At 42.5% G+C, this 18,144-nt stretch overlaps 1 protein-coding gene across 1 annotated transcript in view; it reads right to left on the reverse strand.

The window, feature by feature from the left end:
* The window catches only part of LOC115113506 (anoctamin-1-like), a 36,963-nt gene extending 28,871 nt beyond the window's left edge, over positions 1-8,092 (reverse strand). The window contains exons 1-4 of the mRNA XM_065012561.1: positions 8,087-8,092; positions 6,120-6,458; positions 1,831-1,929; positions 1,172-1,323 (exon numbers count right to left, since the gene is read on the reverse strand). Coding sequence (XP_064868633.1) covers positions 1,172-1,323; positions 1,831-1,929; positions 6,120-6,458; positions 8,087-8,092 — 596 coding nt within the window. The remainder of the gene's footprint in view (positions 1-1,171; positions 1,324-1,830; positions 1,930-6,119; positions 6,459-8,086) is intronic.
* Between the last annotated feature and the right edge of the window lie 10,052 nt (positions 8,093-18,144).

Here is an 18,144-nt window from a genome sequence, read left to right on the forward strand (position 1 = left end):
ACATCATTATAAGTGTGCTCGATAAATAGTGAAAATCAGCACATATGCAATAATGGCATTATAAGAAGTGTCGATATGACAGTAGTGAAAAATAGTCAATTATTTATTCGCTGGATACCATGGGGAATTTGTTTGTATCTTTGTCATCAAAATGGATCTCTCTGAAGCAATCCCGTGACAAGTTTTCTCGAAATAAACGTATCCCATTCAAGTCTGACCAAAAGCTCTCCATACACACACACACACACGCTCTTTTCACCAAATACTCTACAGACATACCGGATTAAAATGAACACTTCCAGTTCATCAACAGACAGATCCCAGGAAGTGTCCTTACTCTGTAATGACATTTGGTGTTGATAATCTCCATGGAGCAGTGTCATTGGCAAGTTCAATCTAAATGGTGCCATCCCTTCTGCTCTCCTCTCTCACTGTTCCATTTGGTGGTGGCGGGGGAACCTACGTAGTTCCCACCATTCTGGCTTTCTTTCTGCACTTAAGCCTAGAAGGTGTAGGTTATTCAGGCTGAGGCTCAGAATCCGAAGAATAATCATCATGATTCATTTCTTCCCCGCCATCTGAGTAATTTTCATTCGGATCTTGTAGCACCGCTAAGGCAACATGTGCATCCATTCATCTTGGTCTTCTTGCCATTGTAAATTACGCACGCGCTCACTATGTACACTATGTACTCCCACAATTATTTATTTTTTTAAATGGCATGTCCTCGTATATAACTCCAGTTCTGTTTGCCATATTGAGATTCCAACAACGGCAGTGTGTTATATAGACCTATTTAGGAAAAATGTCAAGGACAGAGGCGGGCAAAACGGAAAAAATGGCAGAGTAATAATTGTTTTAAAACTTATGAGCAGTCAAAATGACTGCTTTAGCGGATCTAGTGTTAGTAACGCCACAACCTGTGCTGTAATGATTTAAATAGCTATACTGTGGCATTGTACCCATGTCTTGCATTGAAAATACATTTCTTTCTGATTGCAATAAACATTTCAAGCCACTTTGAATTTCTCACATGCATAGTACTGGAAGTATACCCATTAACCTTTGAGCTCTGCATCATTTATCACTTGTCAGAATGTATTTAATGTTCAATGATGAGACTAAACCCCTGAAGCAATGCCACAGGTCTCAGTGCTACTACTATACTCACAGGTGCTGCTTTTCCCTGGAGAAAGGGTGGGAGAGATGCTTCACATTTTGGGCTCTATTCGGCTCCACTTTAGGATGAAGTGGTGCAGTCGCTTTGCGGATGAACAGATTGATCCTCTCCACCACATCACTTCCCTGTTTGACCTCGTACACCTGAAGGGAAAGGGGAAACAGGAAGAAAACATGTTGAGAAATGAGTGCATGAAAGGCTATCAGTTTCATTTTACTTGTTTGTTTTAACAATTTAGTCATTTAACAGGCACTCTTATCCAGAGCGACTTACGATTTGTGCCTTCATCTTATGATAGCTAGGTGAGACAACAACCCATCACAATCGTATCAAGGACATGTTCCCTCAACAATGTGTTTATCAGCAACGTCAGTGCTAGTAGAAAAAGACAAGTCCCCTTTTTCTTTTTTTTTTGGGGGGGAGGGGTGGCGTTGGGGCGCTGTGAGAGTTATTTAAGGTAGAGATAGGAGATAGGGTTTTAGACCTTTCAGAAGCCGTGCAGGGACTTCGCTGTCCTGACTTTAGGGGAAAGCGTGTTCTCACATTGGGGTGCTAAGAGAGGGAAGAACTTTGACTGGCCTGAGCGGGAGCTGCCTTCCCATAGAAACTGACCAGTGATCTACAGTGATCCATCTAAAGGCAGGCCATACCTTTTTGGTGGGCATCTTGAGCTTCATGAATTCTGCCTCCCGACAGAGCACATTCCAGGGAGCATGGATCTTCAGGAAGCCAATTCCTGGGATTTTGTTCTGGAAAACAGAGCATGTGTTGTTGAATAAAATAATAATAACAAGGCAAAAGTTTTTCATGGATATTTTAATGTGCGATGAAATAAGTTTCCCCTGTTTTATCTGCGTGATATATGTGTCCCTAGAATGAAGCTAATGTCACATCTCTAAGGACTAATCAGTCTCTCCAAGGTAAAGCACAGCAATGCTACTGCAGCATTGCAACTGACAATAGCAAGGATTGTTGTCGATTTGAGTCAGCCAACGGCTGTATCCACTTGAATAGAAAGCAATGTCTCATAGTCTAATATATACAGGATAAAAGTTCTCTCTCCACAATCTCCTCTATCAAAAACAACAGTGGTTATGTAAGTCCCTCTCATATGCTCCCGACCTACATCCTCACACCTCCCAGCCCACTTCAGGGTCCTGGCCCTGTCTGTTGAGAACACTGTGGCAGACTACACTTTTCACAGCAATATCAAGCAGAACAGATCCTGCCAATTCTATTTTGGAGCTTTGGTTCGATTATCCACAAACAACCCTCATTCATGGACAAAGTAAATTAATAAAATAAAACAGGGAGGGTTTTTCCGACTTACTCATCAACAAAGCATACAGATGTTGTCAATAAGTATCAAATCCTTTTGAATTTGCCTTAATATCACTCAAAACAAAACTTCAACCCATGTGAGCAACAATCACTAAATGGTAAGAGACCTCTTCAAGCATGCAATAGGAACCCAACTCCCACAGAACCACATGCCTCCTACCATTTTTCTGCAAAATGTCACGTAACAGACATTACAAAACACATGTCACCGATAAAAGAACAGTAAACACATGTCAAATCTTTACTTAAATGGTTTCAGTAGTGGTTTGCAAATGGAGTGTTTAGGAACTAGGCCTTACCATTACTCTTTCATACAGGGCAGTTTCCCATAGTGTTTAAATCCCAAATATGTTTTATCCTGTATACTGTAGATATTTCAATCTGAATGGGAGACACAATGGCTGCGGTCCAAACACTTAAGACACACCCTCGTACACTTACCATCGCCTTGTGCCCTTTGGTGAATCCCCGTCGTCATCTTGGAGGGCCGTCCAAATGATTAGCCAAGCAAGGGAGGTTTGCAACGTAAACCCCTCAGCCCTCGTTTTTAGTCGGCTTTGCGAGTGTACAATTATGTTCACTCCGGGGCCTTAAACTCCACATATGTCACGCCCTGATCTGTTTCGCTCATCTTCCCCATTATCCCCTGTGTATTTATACCTGTGTTCTCTTTTTGTCTGTTGCCAGTTCGTTTTGTTCATAGAACCTACCAGCGTTTTGTTTTCCCTGCTCCTACCTGTTTTCCTGCTCCTGTTGTCTAGTTGTCTAGTTCTGACCATTCTGCCAGCCCTGACTCTGAGCCTGCCTGTCATCCTGTACTTTTGCCCCACTACTCTGGATTACCGACCTCTGCCTGACCTGACCCTGAGCCCGCCTGCTGTCCTGTACTTTACACCCTCTCTGGATTATTGACTTTTGGAAGTTCCAGCTAGGCAGGCTAACGTTAGTTAGCTAATTAATTTACTAGCCATCATACAGTAGGCATATATTAATAATGAATTATTTAATATACAGTTGAAGTCGGAAGTTTATATACACTTAGGTTGGAGTCATTAAAACTCATTTTTCAATCACTCCACAAATTTCTTGTTAAATTAACAAACTATAGTTTTGGCAAGTCGGTTAGGACATCTACTTTGTGCATGACACAAGTCATTTTTCCAACAATTGTTTACAGACAGATTATTTCACTTATAATTCACTGTATCACAATTCCAGTGGGTCAGAAGTTTACATACACTAAGTTGACTGTGCCTTTAAACAGCTTGTAAAATTCCCAAAAATTATGTCATGGCTTTAGAAGCTTCTGATATGCTAATTGACATCATTCGAGTCAATTGGAAGTGTACCTGTGGATGTATTTCAAGGCCTACTTTCAAACTCAGTGCCTCTTTGCTTGACATCATGGAAAAATCCAAAGAAATCAGCCAAGACCTAAAAAAATTTTTTGTAGACCACAAGTCTGGTTAATCCTTGGGAGCAATTTCCAAACGCCAAGAAGGTACCAAGTTCATCTGTACAAACAATAGTACGCAAGTATAAACACCATGGGACCACGCAGCCGTCATACCGCTCAGGAAGGAGACGCGTCCTGTCTCCTAGAGATGAACGTACTTTGGTGTGAAAAGTGCAAATCAATTCCAGAACAACAGCAAAGGACCTTGTGAAGATGCTGGAGGAAACAGGTACAAGATTATTTATATCCACAGTAAAACGAGTCCTATATCGACATAACCTGAAAGGCCGCTCAGCAAGGAAGAAGCCACTGCTCCAAAACCGCCATAAAAAAAGCCAGACAACGGTTTGCAACTGCACATGGGGACAAAGATCATACTTTTTTGGAGATATGTCCTCTGGTCTGATGAAACAAAAATAGAACTGTTTGGCCATAATGACCATCTTTATGTTTGGAGGAAAAAGATTAAGCTTGCAAGCCGAAGAACATCATCCCAACCGTGAAGCACGGGGGTGGCAGCATCATGTTGTGGGGGTGCTTTGCTGCAGGAGGGACTGGTGCACTTCACAAAATAGATGGCATCATGAGGCAGGAAAATTATGTGGATATATTGAGGCAACATCTCAAGACATCAGTCAGGAAGTTAAAGCTTGGTCGCAAATGAGTCTTCCAAATGGACAATGACCCCAAGCATACTTCCAAGTTGTGGCAAAATGGCTTAAGGATAACAAAGTCAAGATATTGGAGTGGCCATCACAAAGCCCTGACCTCAATCCTATAGAAAATTTGTTGGCAGAACTGAAAAAGCGTGTGCGAGCAAGGAGGCCTACAAACCGGATTCAGTTACACCAGCTTTGTCAGGAGGAATGGGACAAAATTCACCCAACTTATTGTGGGAAGCTTGTGGAAGGCTACCCGAAACGTTTGACCCAAGTTAAACAATTTAAAGGCAATGCTACCAAATACTGATTGAGTGTATGTAACCTTCTGACCTACTGGGAATGTGATGAAAGAAATGAAAGCTGAAATAAATCATTATCTCTACTATTATTTCACATTCTTAAAAATAAAGTGGTGATACTAACTGACCTAAAACAGGGAATTTTTACTTGCATTAAATATCAGGAATTGTGAAAAACTGAGTTTAAATATATTTGGCTAAGGTGTATGTAAACTTCCGACTTCAATTGTAAGTAGACATGCACTCATAATTGACTGTAGCACATATAAAGTACCCACAAGCTACCGGTGGCTGAAAACACAATCATCACAGGATGAACAAGTGATGAATTTCCAGCCAAAGGTGGTCCATTTAAAAATAATTCCTTCCTCTCTCGCCCCTTGCCCTGCAAGTGTATACTCGTCAGACGCCATGATACATCATCAGAAGTGTCCACTTAATTTAAGGACTGAGTGGATAGGGTGTGTCTTTTAAGTGTTTGGTCCGCAGCCAATGTATCTTGGGTCTTGATCAATGTAACGATTTATGATGAATGAGTAATGATTAATGGGTCAATAGCCACTCCCTAGTGTATATAATAACCTATGACATTAGGCCTCTTTTTGCTTGTAAGGCTGAAAAGAATTACTCCCATTGTAGGGAAAATCTATTGCACGTGCTGTCCTTTCTTATCAGATATATATTTGATGAAAGCTGTTCATTTGATAAAGATCAATAATGTGACGAATGCAGGTCAATTGTAGATTTGAAAAATCATATCTGATCACAGTAAACCCTTAACGGAAGAGGAAGTTCAATGTGCTTTGTTCCGGTATGAAGAAGATACATGATACAATCGCTACATGAACAATAGGTGGACAAATGTCAACCAGTCAATATAAGGAGGAATGGAGAATTAAGTTGCGTTCAATGGAACAACATGACATCAAAGACAATATCTGAACACTGATTGCCAAGATGTGAAAGAAGGCAGCTACAAGCAAGCATCTAGTCTAAATGCACAACCACACCAGGGATTGAATATTACGCCAGTCTACTACAAAATAGGTTGATAAATGTTTTTTTGCATCAGTTAGGTTAGGCAGTCTAATTGCTAGGTTATTCCAAAAAGACTTTGAGATGTTCTACTGTTGAGGTTTTCAAACATGTGGGGAAAACACAGTCCAAAGCCACGAACTCACCCCCTCATCCTTCTCTAGCTCCAGGCCCATCTCTCGAAGGTTATCCTCAAACTCAGTCTGGCGGAAGCGCTTGTCATCCTCATGGTAGTCGAGGCGATGCTTGTGGGCAGCAACCTCAGGGTCTTCTTTGGGTGGTGGCGTGTCCCGACCTCTCATCATGCTCAGACTGCGGCGCAGGCTCCTGAGGATGCGGTAATCCCCGAAGTGGGATGTCTTGCGACGAAAACTCTGGGGTTTCTGGATATGATATGTGAGAACATAGTCCACCCGCCGCTGGCCATCCTGGAATGTAGGCCCCTGTTTTGGGCCGGCCTCATCTGACTTGAGGGAGTTCAAGGGCTGAGAAGAGAGAGAAAGGGGGATTATAGTTTTAATGGAGACATGTTGGCAGATCATGAGGAGAAGGCATGTGTCATTCTAGCCTGTGAGAGTTTGTTGTGTGTACATCTGTTTATCTTTTAAAATTGCAAAAGCTTAAGCCTTGTGGATAGTCAAATCCCCTCCACCGTGATAAATCAGTGCACTCAACCATATCTCTGCTATTGCCTTCTCCAAGGAGTGGGAATTGAATAATTTTGTACAGATTAAATGCTGCCCCTCAAAAGATGACAAAAGAATCGTTGCACCCTGCAACACATTACGTTAGACTTTCTCATAATACTGTCCTAATCCTCATGAAGACATACTGTACCTGAAGACCAGTGACCAAATCAATTATACGCTACTTGACAGAACGACTCATAGAGGAACATATGGTAACAAAGTGACTCTGGTGTTTGTCTTTGACCTAAAAACATTTCTGCTTCATTGTCCTTGAATACCTTATTTGTTAGTGTGAAATGTTAGTGTGAAATTAGATTTGGCAGCAAATTGAAGTAAGGTTTTAAATTAAATGGAATGTTTAAAAATATATATATATAGTGCCAGTCAAAAGGTTGGACACACCTACTCATTCAAGGGTTATTCTTTATTTTTACTCTTTTGTAGAATAATAGTGAAGACATTAAAACTATGAAATAACATACCGGTATATGGAATCATGTAGTAACCAAAAAAGTGTTAACCAAATCAAAATATATTTTAGGTTTTAGATTCTTCAAAGTAGCCACCCTTTGCCTTGATGACAGCTTTGTACACTCTTAGCATTATCTTATTATCTTTTCCAAATATCTTGAAGCAGTTCTCACATATGCTGACCACTTGTTGGCTACTTTTCCTTCACTCTGCAGTCCAACTCATCCCAAACCATCTCAATTGGGTTGAGGTCCGGTGATTGTGGAGGCCTGGTCATCTGTTGCAGCACTCCATCACTCTACTTATTGGTAAAATAGCCCTTACACAGCCTGGAAGTACGTTAGGTCACTGTCCTGTTGAAAAACAAATGATAGCCCCACTAAGTGCAAACCAGATGGGATGGCATATCACTGCAGAATGCTGTGATAGCCATGCTGGGTAAGTGTGCCTTGAATTCTAAATCAATCACAGACAGTGTCAACAGCAAAGCACCCCCACACTATCACACCTCCTCCTCCATGCTTCATGGTGGGAACCACACATGCGGAGATCATCCGTTCACCTACTCTGCGTCTCACAAAGACACGGCGGTTGGAACCAAAAATCTCAAATTTGGACTCATCAGACCAAAGGACAGATTTCCACCGGTCTTATGTCGATTGCTTGTGTTTCTTGGCCAAAGCAAGTCTCTTCTTCTTATTGGTGTCCTTTTTATTAGTGGTTTCTTTGCAGCAGTCTGAGCCTGAAGGTCTGATTCACGCAGTCTCCTCTGAACAGTGATGCGTCTGTTACTTGAACTCTGGTAACTCTAATCAGCGTATCCTCTGCAGCAGAGGTAACTCTGGGTCTTCCTTTCCTGTGGCAGTCCTCATGAGAGCCAGTTTCATCATAGCGCTTGATGGTTTTTGTGGCTGCAATTGAAGAAAATTTCTGGATTTTCCGGATTGACTGACCTTCATGTCTTAAAGTAATGATGGACTGTCGTTTCTCTTTGCTTATTTGAGCTGTTCTTGCCATAATATGGACTTGGTCTTTTACCAGATAGGGATATCTTCTGTATACCAACCCTACCTTGTCGCAACACAACTGATAGGCTCGCATTAAGAAGGAAAGAAATCCCACATATTAACTTTTAAGAAGGCACACCTATTAATTTAAATGCATTTCAGTTGACTACCTTATGAAGCTGGTTGAGAGAATGCCAAGAGTGTGCAAAGCTGTCATCAAGGCAAAGGGTGTGTAATGACTGTACTGTGAGGATCCAGATGGGTTGGATTAGCTTTTCAGTGGATGACTTCGGCCAGACCCTCTCTCACACACAGAGGGGGAGGAGGAAGCTGGTGGGGGGTTGACAGTTCACACCCTATTGTAAAATCAGGGATTAGAAGTTTCAGCTATCTCCCTCTCCAAAATCACACAGGAATGTGCCTTTGTTTTCACAGACATTTCCCGCCGAAACTCTAACACGTTCTAAAGCAAATACTGTAACAATATTTCTAACATAGAATGTGGGGAATGGTCAGAGGCGATCTAAAGAATACTAATGTAATTTTGGTTGTTATTTTGAGATAATACTGTAACTTGAAAAGTATACACACTACATGTACGAAGTCTCCATCCTCCCCGTTGTGTATGAAATATGAAAAATTATGAAAGTGTTTTTGTTGACCTGTTCATACTGGAGTTCTGAATATCTCCAATATCTCTTTTATGCACGTGATGTCATAATGCGCTCACTGTTCCAAAATGTGATGGTTACGCAACAGGACAGTTCATCCGCCCTGCCCTCAAACCAAGGCACGCTGCCTGTTTTTATTTATAGACTGTTTCAACTTCGCAATTTCAAATTATTTTCGAACACGTCTTTATTTTTTAACAACCGTTTGAATTGAGGTGTGTTCCACCTCCTTATTAATTCACATAAAAGTAGGCCATTTCACCTTTGTGGACAATAACTTTTTGGGCATTACTGACCCGGACAAACTTCCCTAAGCACCAATTGTTTCTGCAAATCAAGTCTACAGAAATTTGCCTGTCTCCAGTCAAAACAGCACCTGCACACACGTGTTCACATTTTCCATCTGGTGCCCGCATCACATTCAGCTTTTGTATGATGTGTGGACCATGTCCTGGACAAATCCTGTCTTCACGTCGCACATGACAAAGAACTTGACCCCAAACCTGTGCCTTTTGGAGGGAATATATTGATGGAACGCCAGCCTACCCTTCCATAACATCAGGGACTCATCAATGCATAGGTCCTTCTATTGCACAAAGACCCGACCAAATGCTGATGTCAGGCTGATAAGAACATTTGCTATTTTGTGTAACGGGTCATTTAGGTTGGCATTAGCATTGTTGACAAAATGCAGGCATCGCAGCAGAACTAGGAAGCGGTGTGCAAACACGGGAGTTACAAACATAGGATCTGTGCTCCAGTATTCTCTTAGGAAGTTCTTCTTTACTATTCCCACGAGAAGGACTGTCACCAGGAAGGTATACATTTCACTAATTGTGGTTGCCAACCATTTAGTGAGTTTTCCCCTCACTCCTGGCTCTCTCTTCTCCTGTAGCTCCAAGGCATAGCGATTGGTCTCCTCTACTATGTCTCCCAACAGCTTCTCTGTCAGTAACAGCTTGAAGCACTGCCTCAGGGGGAATGGAAAGGGGCTTTGCACTCCAGACTGGGACTCATCAAAGCAAACAGCAGGGCCAGGAGGGGTGAAAGCTACCACAGAACTCCTGTACTTCATCCACTGTCAGTCTGCCTCCATCACCACCAGCATCTTCAAAGGGACCTGGGACTTCGTCAGTGAACAAGGGGTCCTCAGATTCAGGGTTCTCAATGGCTACAAGGTTGGGGGCAGCTCCTCATTGTCACTGTCAGAATCTGATTCCTGACTTTCATACCCAGACTCATTGTCAAAATTGATTTAAAAAATCTCTGGAATTTCCCCATTTGTAAGTTGTCTCCTTTTGAAAGACATTACTAATGCTGCAGCTTAGCTCACTAGCTACATACATAAACAACAACACTGAATGTCTCAGAGTGGGAGTGAGAGGTTATGTGATTGACTGCCGGCACGCGCCACTTGTATCAATACATCACCATCACAAAATGTTTTGTGTGGTAATTATTGATTAATTTACTGTTTTATTCATGTTTTCAAATACTGCTGACAAATCATGCATTCTGATTCTTGCATAGATTGTAATGGACACATATTATGTGTGTAAAATACTTTTTTGAGGGTTGTACTGATTATGATGAGCTAAGCTAATTCCAGTTATGTGTGAAGCCATGTTTGTTGACGTACAATCAATTCTGGGTTTCACGTAAACGTCTGTCGGACCAAATCTGCTATAACAAAATGAGGTGAGGGAGGGTTCACTCAGTTTTCGAGTAAACTTCCGGAAGTGAATGATGTGATGTGAAAGATGGTAGACGACACACCCTCTTCAACATACATACTATAGACAAAACTAAACTTGTCTTTTCAAATGATCTTTATGTTGATGCGTAAAAAACAAACATGGGGGCACGCACAAACTACCCATCCTCTGATTATTTTTGATTTCTAGAAAGTGTTTTACTCAATTATTTCTATCAATGGTGAGCTCACCCCGTGATGTGATTAATCATGAGTAGTAATTGCTATTAGCTAATTCATATTGTAGTTTCTGTCAACCCGAGAGTTATAAAAATATGACTGCTTGTGTTACCTCAATCTTTCCTCAGTTAGCACGAGGACAAATGTAGTCTACATTTTCCGGTTTGGATGACTGTGTTATACTGTAGCTACTGTAAATGTCTGAACATTTCATCCCAAAAAAACTGGTCACATTCTGGACATAACTTTATAAGGACTGTGTTTGTGCAAAATGTACTGATTATTGCGTCAATCGAAACTGGACGTTCTAAATAAGCGCTCTAATCAAGCGTTCTAATCACACCAGTTTGAGCATACGCTACAGGGACCACTGTAGAATGATCAAACACGTTTGTTGGTACGTATGAAAAGGTTAAGAGAGGGATGTGCTCTTAGAAACTATGACCAAATTGAGATGGTTTGGGATGAGTCGGACCGCAGAGTGAAGGAGAAGCAGCCAACAAGTGCTCAGAATATGTGGGAACTCCTTCGAGACCGTTGGAAAAGCATTCCAGGTGAAGCTGGTTGAGAGAATGTCAAGAGTGTGCAAAGCTATCATCAAGGTAAAGGGTGGCTATTTGAAGAATCTCAAATATAAAATAAATGTTGATTTGTTTAACACTTATTTGATTACTACATGATTCCATGTTTTATTTCATAGTTTTGATGTCTTCACTATTATTCTACAATGTAGAAAATTGTAAAAAGAAAGAAAAACCCTTGAATGAGTAGGTGTTTTACATTTTTTGACCGGTAGTGTAGGTTAAAATCGTTTTTGCAGTTTCCAACGACTCAAAACCTAAACTTTAAATAAAACATTAAAAAGAATAATAATAATAATGAGCACGCTATCAGAGGGGGTGGTCCCCATTCTCCCACTAATTAATGAATCCTAGCCCATAGAAAGATTGATTGTTGATCTCAGCAGCGATATAAACCCAAACTATACCATAAGAAGAAAATAAACTGCAGAAATTGCGACAGACGCCCTCCAGAATAAACCTTCAGGCGCAGGCCATGTAAAGGTTCTCTCCAGTATAACCCTGATATATGGCCGCCAGCAGAGATTGACATCGGTCCTGTACCACAGTGCACAGCAGAAGCACAAGCAAGAAACGGTAGACATAAAGGGACAGGTAGGGGAAACAAATGGCAAAAGACGAAAATAAAATACTGCTAACCGAGGAACTGCGTTTGAGAACGGAACAATTAAAAGAAATGGCAAAAACGTATGACGACGAACGAGCACAAACTCTTGAACATAAACGTCTTCCACGGGAACAAAATCGTCTTCTACATTAACAACTCGATTTAGCCAAAAGATAAACACGATGAAGTCCACGCAAAACTATCTACAAACAGGGCCGCTCAACTTGATAACATGCATGCAGTTTTGATGAACAACACTCAGAGCAAAAATGTTCTAGTCCAAATGCTGCAGACCATAGACGTTCAGTTAATGAACACAATGACCAAGTTGGATGACAAAACAGCGGAACTCATGGAAGTCCCTGACCAAATGATTGATGAGAGAACCCAGGTGAGGAAGATGGAAAAAAATGATCTCTAAGCAAACGGAATAAATCTCATCACTCAATCTTTCGCTCCACGCTCAAGACCTCTACCTGCAAACCATGACAGAAAAGAATGAGACTGAACGGAGCCAGTGTCTAAAATAAGTACTCTAAGCGCCCAAGTGGACTCTGCTACGCAGCAGATTACCACGCTTAGGTACCATCTGGAGGAATTCCAAATGGTACAGCGTGACTACCCAACAAAGCAACCAAGCTTGCATACCGGAGTTCGGTACACAAAGGAGTGAAGACGACATAAGGTTTCTGACTTTACCTCTCTCAGGTGTCCCTCAGTCTTTTCCTCTTGTCCATTCGGCACAGAGTAATATGGAGCTATCTTGCCAACAAAGCCAAAGCTTGGTGTCTTCTCTTGGAATTTTGTTCCAAAATCTCCCACAGGATGAAGCCAACTCTCTCTGGCACGGGACGCCTTGATAACATCTTCAAAAACCTCTGCACTTTTGACCCAGTTCCAGGGAATCCAAACGACACTGAGACGCTCTTAGCAAACATAGAGGACGCTTTGGATGGCTACCCCAACGCTACGGGTACTGACAGGCTTTACCTGTTGAAACAAACATTGAATAAACATTTGACAAGGTTTATCTGTCTACAACAGCAACACATGCTGCAAACACGACAGCTCGCTGGCTAACACTATCAAACAAGCTCAGAATGAACTCCCACGAGCATACTATCATAGGAGTTGTTCAGCTTTCTTTGGCCTACTCACTGAAACAGGAATGGAAGAGAGATTACCATTCAAACAAGTCTTTCTGTCGAACCCAATAACCACCATGGTCAAAATAACTATAAAGAATGTTGCCAGCAAAACGACTACCGCTACAATCAAATTGATCGTTGCGTTCCTGCTCCCAACCCACACAAAGGGTCAGGGCACAAGAGTAACAAAGGATAACAACGGGTTCAATGATTATCAAAACGTAGACCAATACTCTCTAGAAGCTCTGCTAAGAGAAGTACAAAAGCGGCAAAATTTGACAAAGAGGAAAAAGATAAGACACCATGACTAGGCGTGGATTTGACGGAGAACAGCGCTGCCAAAATTAACCCCATTAGTGAGGATGTAAACGATCAAATTACCCCGCTCTCACTCAAAACCTTATCCAGGGCCTGCTCAATCAAGAAACAAGCCCACGGGCTTTGACGATAAAAATAAATAAAATACAAATGTTGAGACGCACGGGGTGCTGGTGAGCAGCAACATGTGAAGACGCGTTTTCTCTGTGCTCTTGTCCAGAGCGAACAATTTACTATTAATACATGACCAACACCTCCCCTACTGCGTTAATTTTGTAACATTTCATTTGGACTCAAACCCAATTTACAAATTTGGCCATTTTTTCTGAAATATTTGGCCTTTTCATTGTAAAATGTCAAAACAACCACGGCCGTGAGTCACAAAAGAGCAGGCCTCTACTAAAGCCTCGGGCTCACTGGACATGGGTGTTCTTCTTGACTCTGATCCCCCCGACTTAGCCAGGGTAATGGCGGCTATCATTAAGTCTGAACAAACTGTCCTGGCTAAGGTGTCACTGTCCACTGACCTATCCACACAAATAGCCATTCTCGCCACCGAGTTCAACACAAAGATCGACCCCATTGAAGACGACTTGGCGAAACGTGACACCCGTCTGAATAGCCCGTCCACTACCTTCAGGAGAAGGAGGGTGTCTTCCGTAAGGCATGGCGAGCGGCTCCCATCACCTACGATGGCCAGAATATTTGCATTTACCCGAACTATATGGCGGCAGCCATGAAGAAGAGGTCAGTCTTCAACGAGGTGAGGAGGCTCCTACACCGCGGTCTGTGCACCAAGTTCGGCATTCTTTACCCAGCTGTACTGCAGATCACTACTCCCTCCTGCGAGCAGAAGACATTCATAAACCCAACCAGGGCCAAAGAATACATCGTCAAGCACCTACATCCACCGGAGGACAGGTGACATACAACTAGCCATTGTAGGCCCATACTAACTAACCATGCTAACGCGACAAAGGACCAACTAGCAATATCATATCTTGATAAGAAACGTGCCTCCACCCTGCTGCCAAAAAAGGACAATTATTCTTCCAGTAACTTAAAGTTATGAACAATAATGATATGTATAGGGTGAAATGTTCTCACAAGGACAATATAGTTTGAATAGTATTTTATTTATAGTACATGGCACAATTAGCTTTTACTAACTAGCTGTGGCTGTACAGCCTCTGTGGTAGGTGGCTCGGTACTAATTAGCCTAGTTGCTACCTAAGGCTAGCCACTGAGCTCTCTTTCCATGCCTTAATAGGATACTCTAACAACATACTGTGAGCATGTTTAGTACATACTCCCAAAGGACCACGTGTATTATTCTTTACTATTTGACTGGTTGGTCCGCCTTGGTGCTTGGTGGCGGCTGGAACAGGAGCGCAGGTTGTATAGCTGAGCGAGCAGTACAGGACGGGTATTAATTACCAAGCGTTTGCCAATCATTTTTTGGGGTTCTGGGTTGTTAGGATTTTCAACTTAGGGTTACATTTATACAAATGTTGAATTAAACTGGGTTTGTTTTCCTATTTACTTATTATTTTATATATATACCTGTATATATATATTTTTTTTTCTTCTTGTCATCCCAAGGGGACAGGGGTATATGTTCCCCCCCACCAAACACTTTCTTCTGAGTACTTTATATTTTATTACTCTGACCTCTCAGCACACTGGCCATGTGATCATTTCTAATTACTATAGCTATGCCTAATTCACATACTCTAGGCTCCACTTGTTTTATCAGCTGGAATTTAAAAGGAATTAACCATATGGCCAAGCGTAGCCGAGTGTTTGCTCATCTTAAGTCCAAGTCCGGACATTGTTTTTCTCCAAGAGACCCACCTCCGGTCCAGCGACCATGATAAACTAAAGACAGGATGGGTAGACCATATATTTCACTCCAACTTTGGTGCTAAGGCCAGAGGGACAGCCATCCTTATCAGAAAAGGCACCCCGTTTGTCTCCTCCAAAGTAATTTCGGATACTAACGGCAGATATATTATAGTGATGGGGAAATTGTTTAGCACACAGGTTATTCTGGCTAACCTCTATGGTCCTAATTGGGATGACGCTACATTTTTCTCTGACCTCATTGCAACACTTCCTGACCTTACCTCTCATCACTTGATACTGGGCAGAGATTTCAATTGTGTATTGCATCCAAGTCTAGACAGATCCAGACCGAAGCCCAACAATGTAATTTCAAAATCAGGCGCAGTAATCAACTCATTTCTAGAATCTTATAATTTGAACTCTGAACTCTACAAAGAGAGCTACACCAATCAGAATTTGACAGTCTCTCCACTAAACAAATGGAGCAGATTCTGTTTAAGTCGAGGCAGACATTTTATGAACATGGAGAGAAAGCTGACAAGTTGTTATCTCATCAGCTTCGACAATCCGCTACCAGCAGCACCATACCTGAAATGTGTGTCACAGCTGATTCAACTTCTACCCATCCCAAAGAAATCAACAATCAATTTAAGCAATTCTACTCTACTCTTTACTCGTACACTTCCTGACACGTTTCGTATGCATGCATTTCTAGACAATCTGGACATCCCCTGTCTCAATTCAGATGAACAAACCAACATGGATGCCTCCATAAGTGATAATGAAGCTACTCTGGCAATCCTGTCCATGCAGAGCGGTAAAGCTCCTGGGCCTGACGGTTTCCTATTGAGTTTTATAAAGCATTCTCTTCTAAATTATCCCCTATCCTCAGCTCAATGTACATTGAAATCCTTTCTAGTCTGAAACTGCCACAGACAGCTACCAGGTGAGTATTTGGAGCGAGCGGTCGCATCTGCACTCGGTCCGCAGGTAGTATTACATTTCATTACATTTCATTATAGTACAACGGTCTGATTTGTCTAATCTTAGCAATTGCTTCTTAGCTAGCCACATAGCCGTCTTTGTATCATAGATAATTGCGTAATTATCGTATTTCGTTGTCCTAACGCAGTCTACACTGCTATCTGCCCTGCAGCTAGCCAGCTAGCTAACGTCCACCGTCTACCGATTAGCAGCACAACTATTACACTCAACTGAACGACTCGATTAGTGTAGTGTTAGCTAGCTACATAGTTGTCTTTGCTGTCTTCGTATCCAAGATAATTGTGTAGTTTAGAGTGTGTAGTTTTAGAGTGATTATCTTAATTTACCGAGGTTAGCTAGCCAGCTATTTGTCGTCCTTAACGTAGGAGACACTGCTAGCTAGCCAACAGCTAGCCAACGTCTACCGAACAGAACTTCCGCACTCAACAATCCGGTCGCATTTAAACTTCGCTCCACAGGTAGTATCACATTTTTCATTTCATTTCATTACAGTACAACGGCTTGATTTGTTTGATCGTAGCTAGCTACATAGCTAGCTACATAGCCGTCTTTGTATCAAAGATAATTGTGTAGTCTAGAGTTTCCTAGGTTAGCTAGCCAGCTATTGTCGTTCTTTTAGCATGCAGCGTAACGTAATCAACACTGCTAGCTAGCCAGCTAGCCCCGAATAACAGCACAGTAGAAACTATTACACTCCAACGGAGCGACTTGATTAGTGTGGTGTCAACAACCGCAACCACTGCCAGCTAGCCTACATAGTCAACAACGCAGCCTCTGCCAGCTAGCCTACTTCAGCAGTACTGTATCATTTTAATCATTTTAGTCAATAAGATTCTTGCTACGTAAGCTTAACTTTCTGAACACTTTCGGGAGCGTGTAGTCCACTTGTCATTCAATCTCTTTGCATTAGCGTAGCCTCTTGTCAACCTGTCAACTATGTGTCTGTCTATCCCTGTTCTCTCCTCTCTGCACAGACCATACAAACGCTCCCACACCCCGCGTGGCCGCGGCCACCCTAGTCTGGTGGTCCCAGCGCGCACGACCCACGTGGAGTTCCAGGTCTCCCGGTAGCCTCTGGAACTGCCGAGTCTGCGTAACAAGGCAGGGTTCATCTCAGCCTATGCCTCCCTCAGTCCCTCGACTTCTTGGCACTGGCGGAACATGGATCACCACAGACAACACTGCTACTCCTACTGCTCTCTCTTCGTCTGCCCACGTGTTCTCGCACACCCGGGAGCTTCTGGTCAGGCGGGGTGGTGGCACAAGGATCCTCATCTCTCCCAAGTGGTCATTCTCTCTTTCTCCCCCTTACCCATCTGTCTATCGCCTCCTTTGAATTCCATGCTGTCACAGTTACCAGCCCTTTCAAGCTTAACATCCTTATCATTTTATACGCCCTCCAGGTTCCCTCGGAGAGTTCATCAATAAACGATGCCTTGATAAGCTCCTTTCCTGAGGACTGACTCACCTCTCACAGTTCTGGGCGACTTTAACCTCCCACGTCTACCTTTGACTCATTCCTCTCTGCCTCCTTCTTTCCACTCCTCTCCTCTTTTGACCTCACCCTCTCACCTTCCCCCCTACTCACAAGGCAGGAAATACGCTCGACCTCATCTTTACTAGATGCTGTTCTTCCACTAACCTCATTGCAACTCCCCTCCAAGTCTCCGACCACTACCTTGTATCCTTTTCCCTCTCGCTCTCATCCAACACTTCCCACACTGCCCCTACTCGGATGGTATCGCGCCGTCCCAACCTTCGCTCTCTCTCCCCGCTACTCTCTCCTCTTCCATCCTATCATCTCTTCCCTCTGCTCAAACCTTCTCCAACCTATCTCCTGATTCTGCCTCCTCAACCCTCCTCTCCTCCCTTTCTGCATCCTTTGACTCTCTATGT

The sequence above is a fragment of the Oncorhynchus nerka genome, linkage group LG28 (assembly GCF_034236695.1).
Source record: "Oncorhynchus nerka isolate Pitt River linkage group LG28, Oner_Uvic_2.0, whole genome shotgun sequence".
Lineage (NCBI taxonomy): Eukaryota > Metazoa > Chordata > Actinopteri > Salmoniformes > Salmonidae > Oncorhynchus > Oncorhynchus nerka.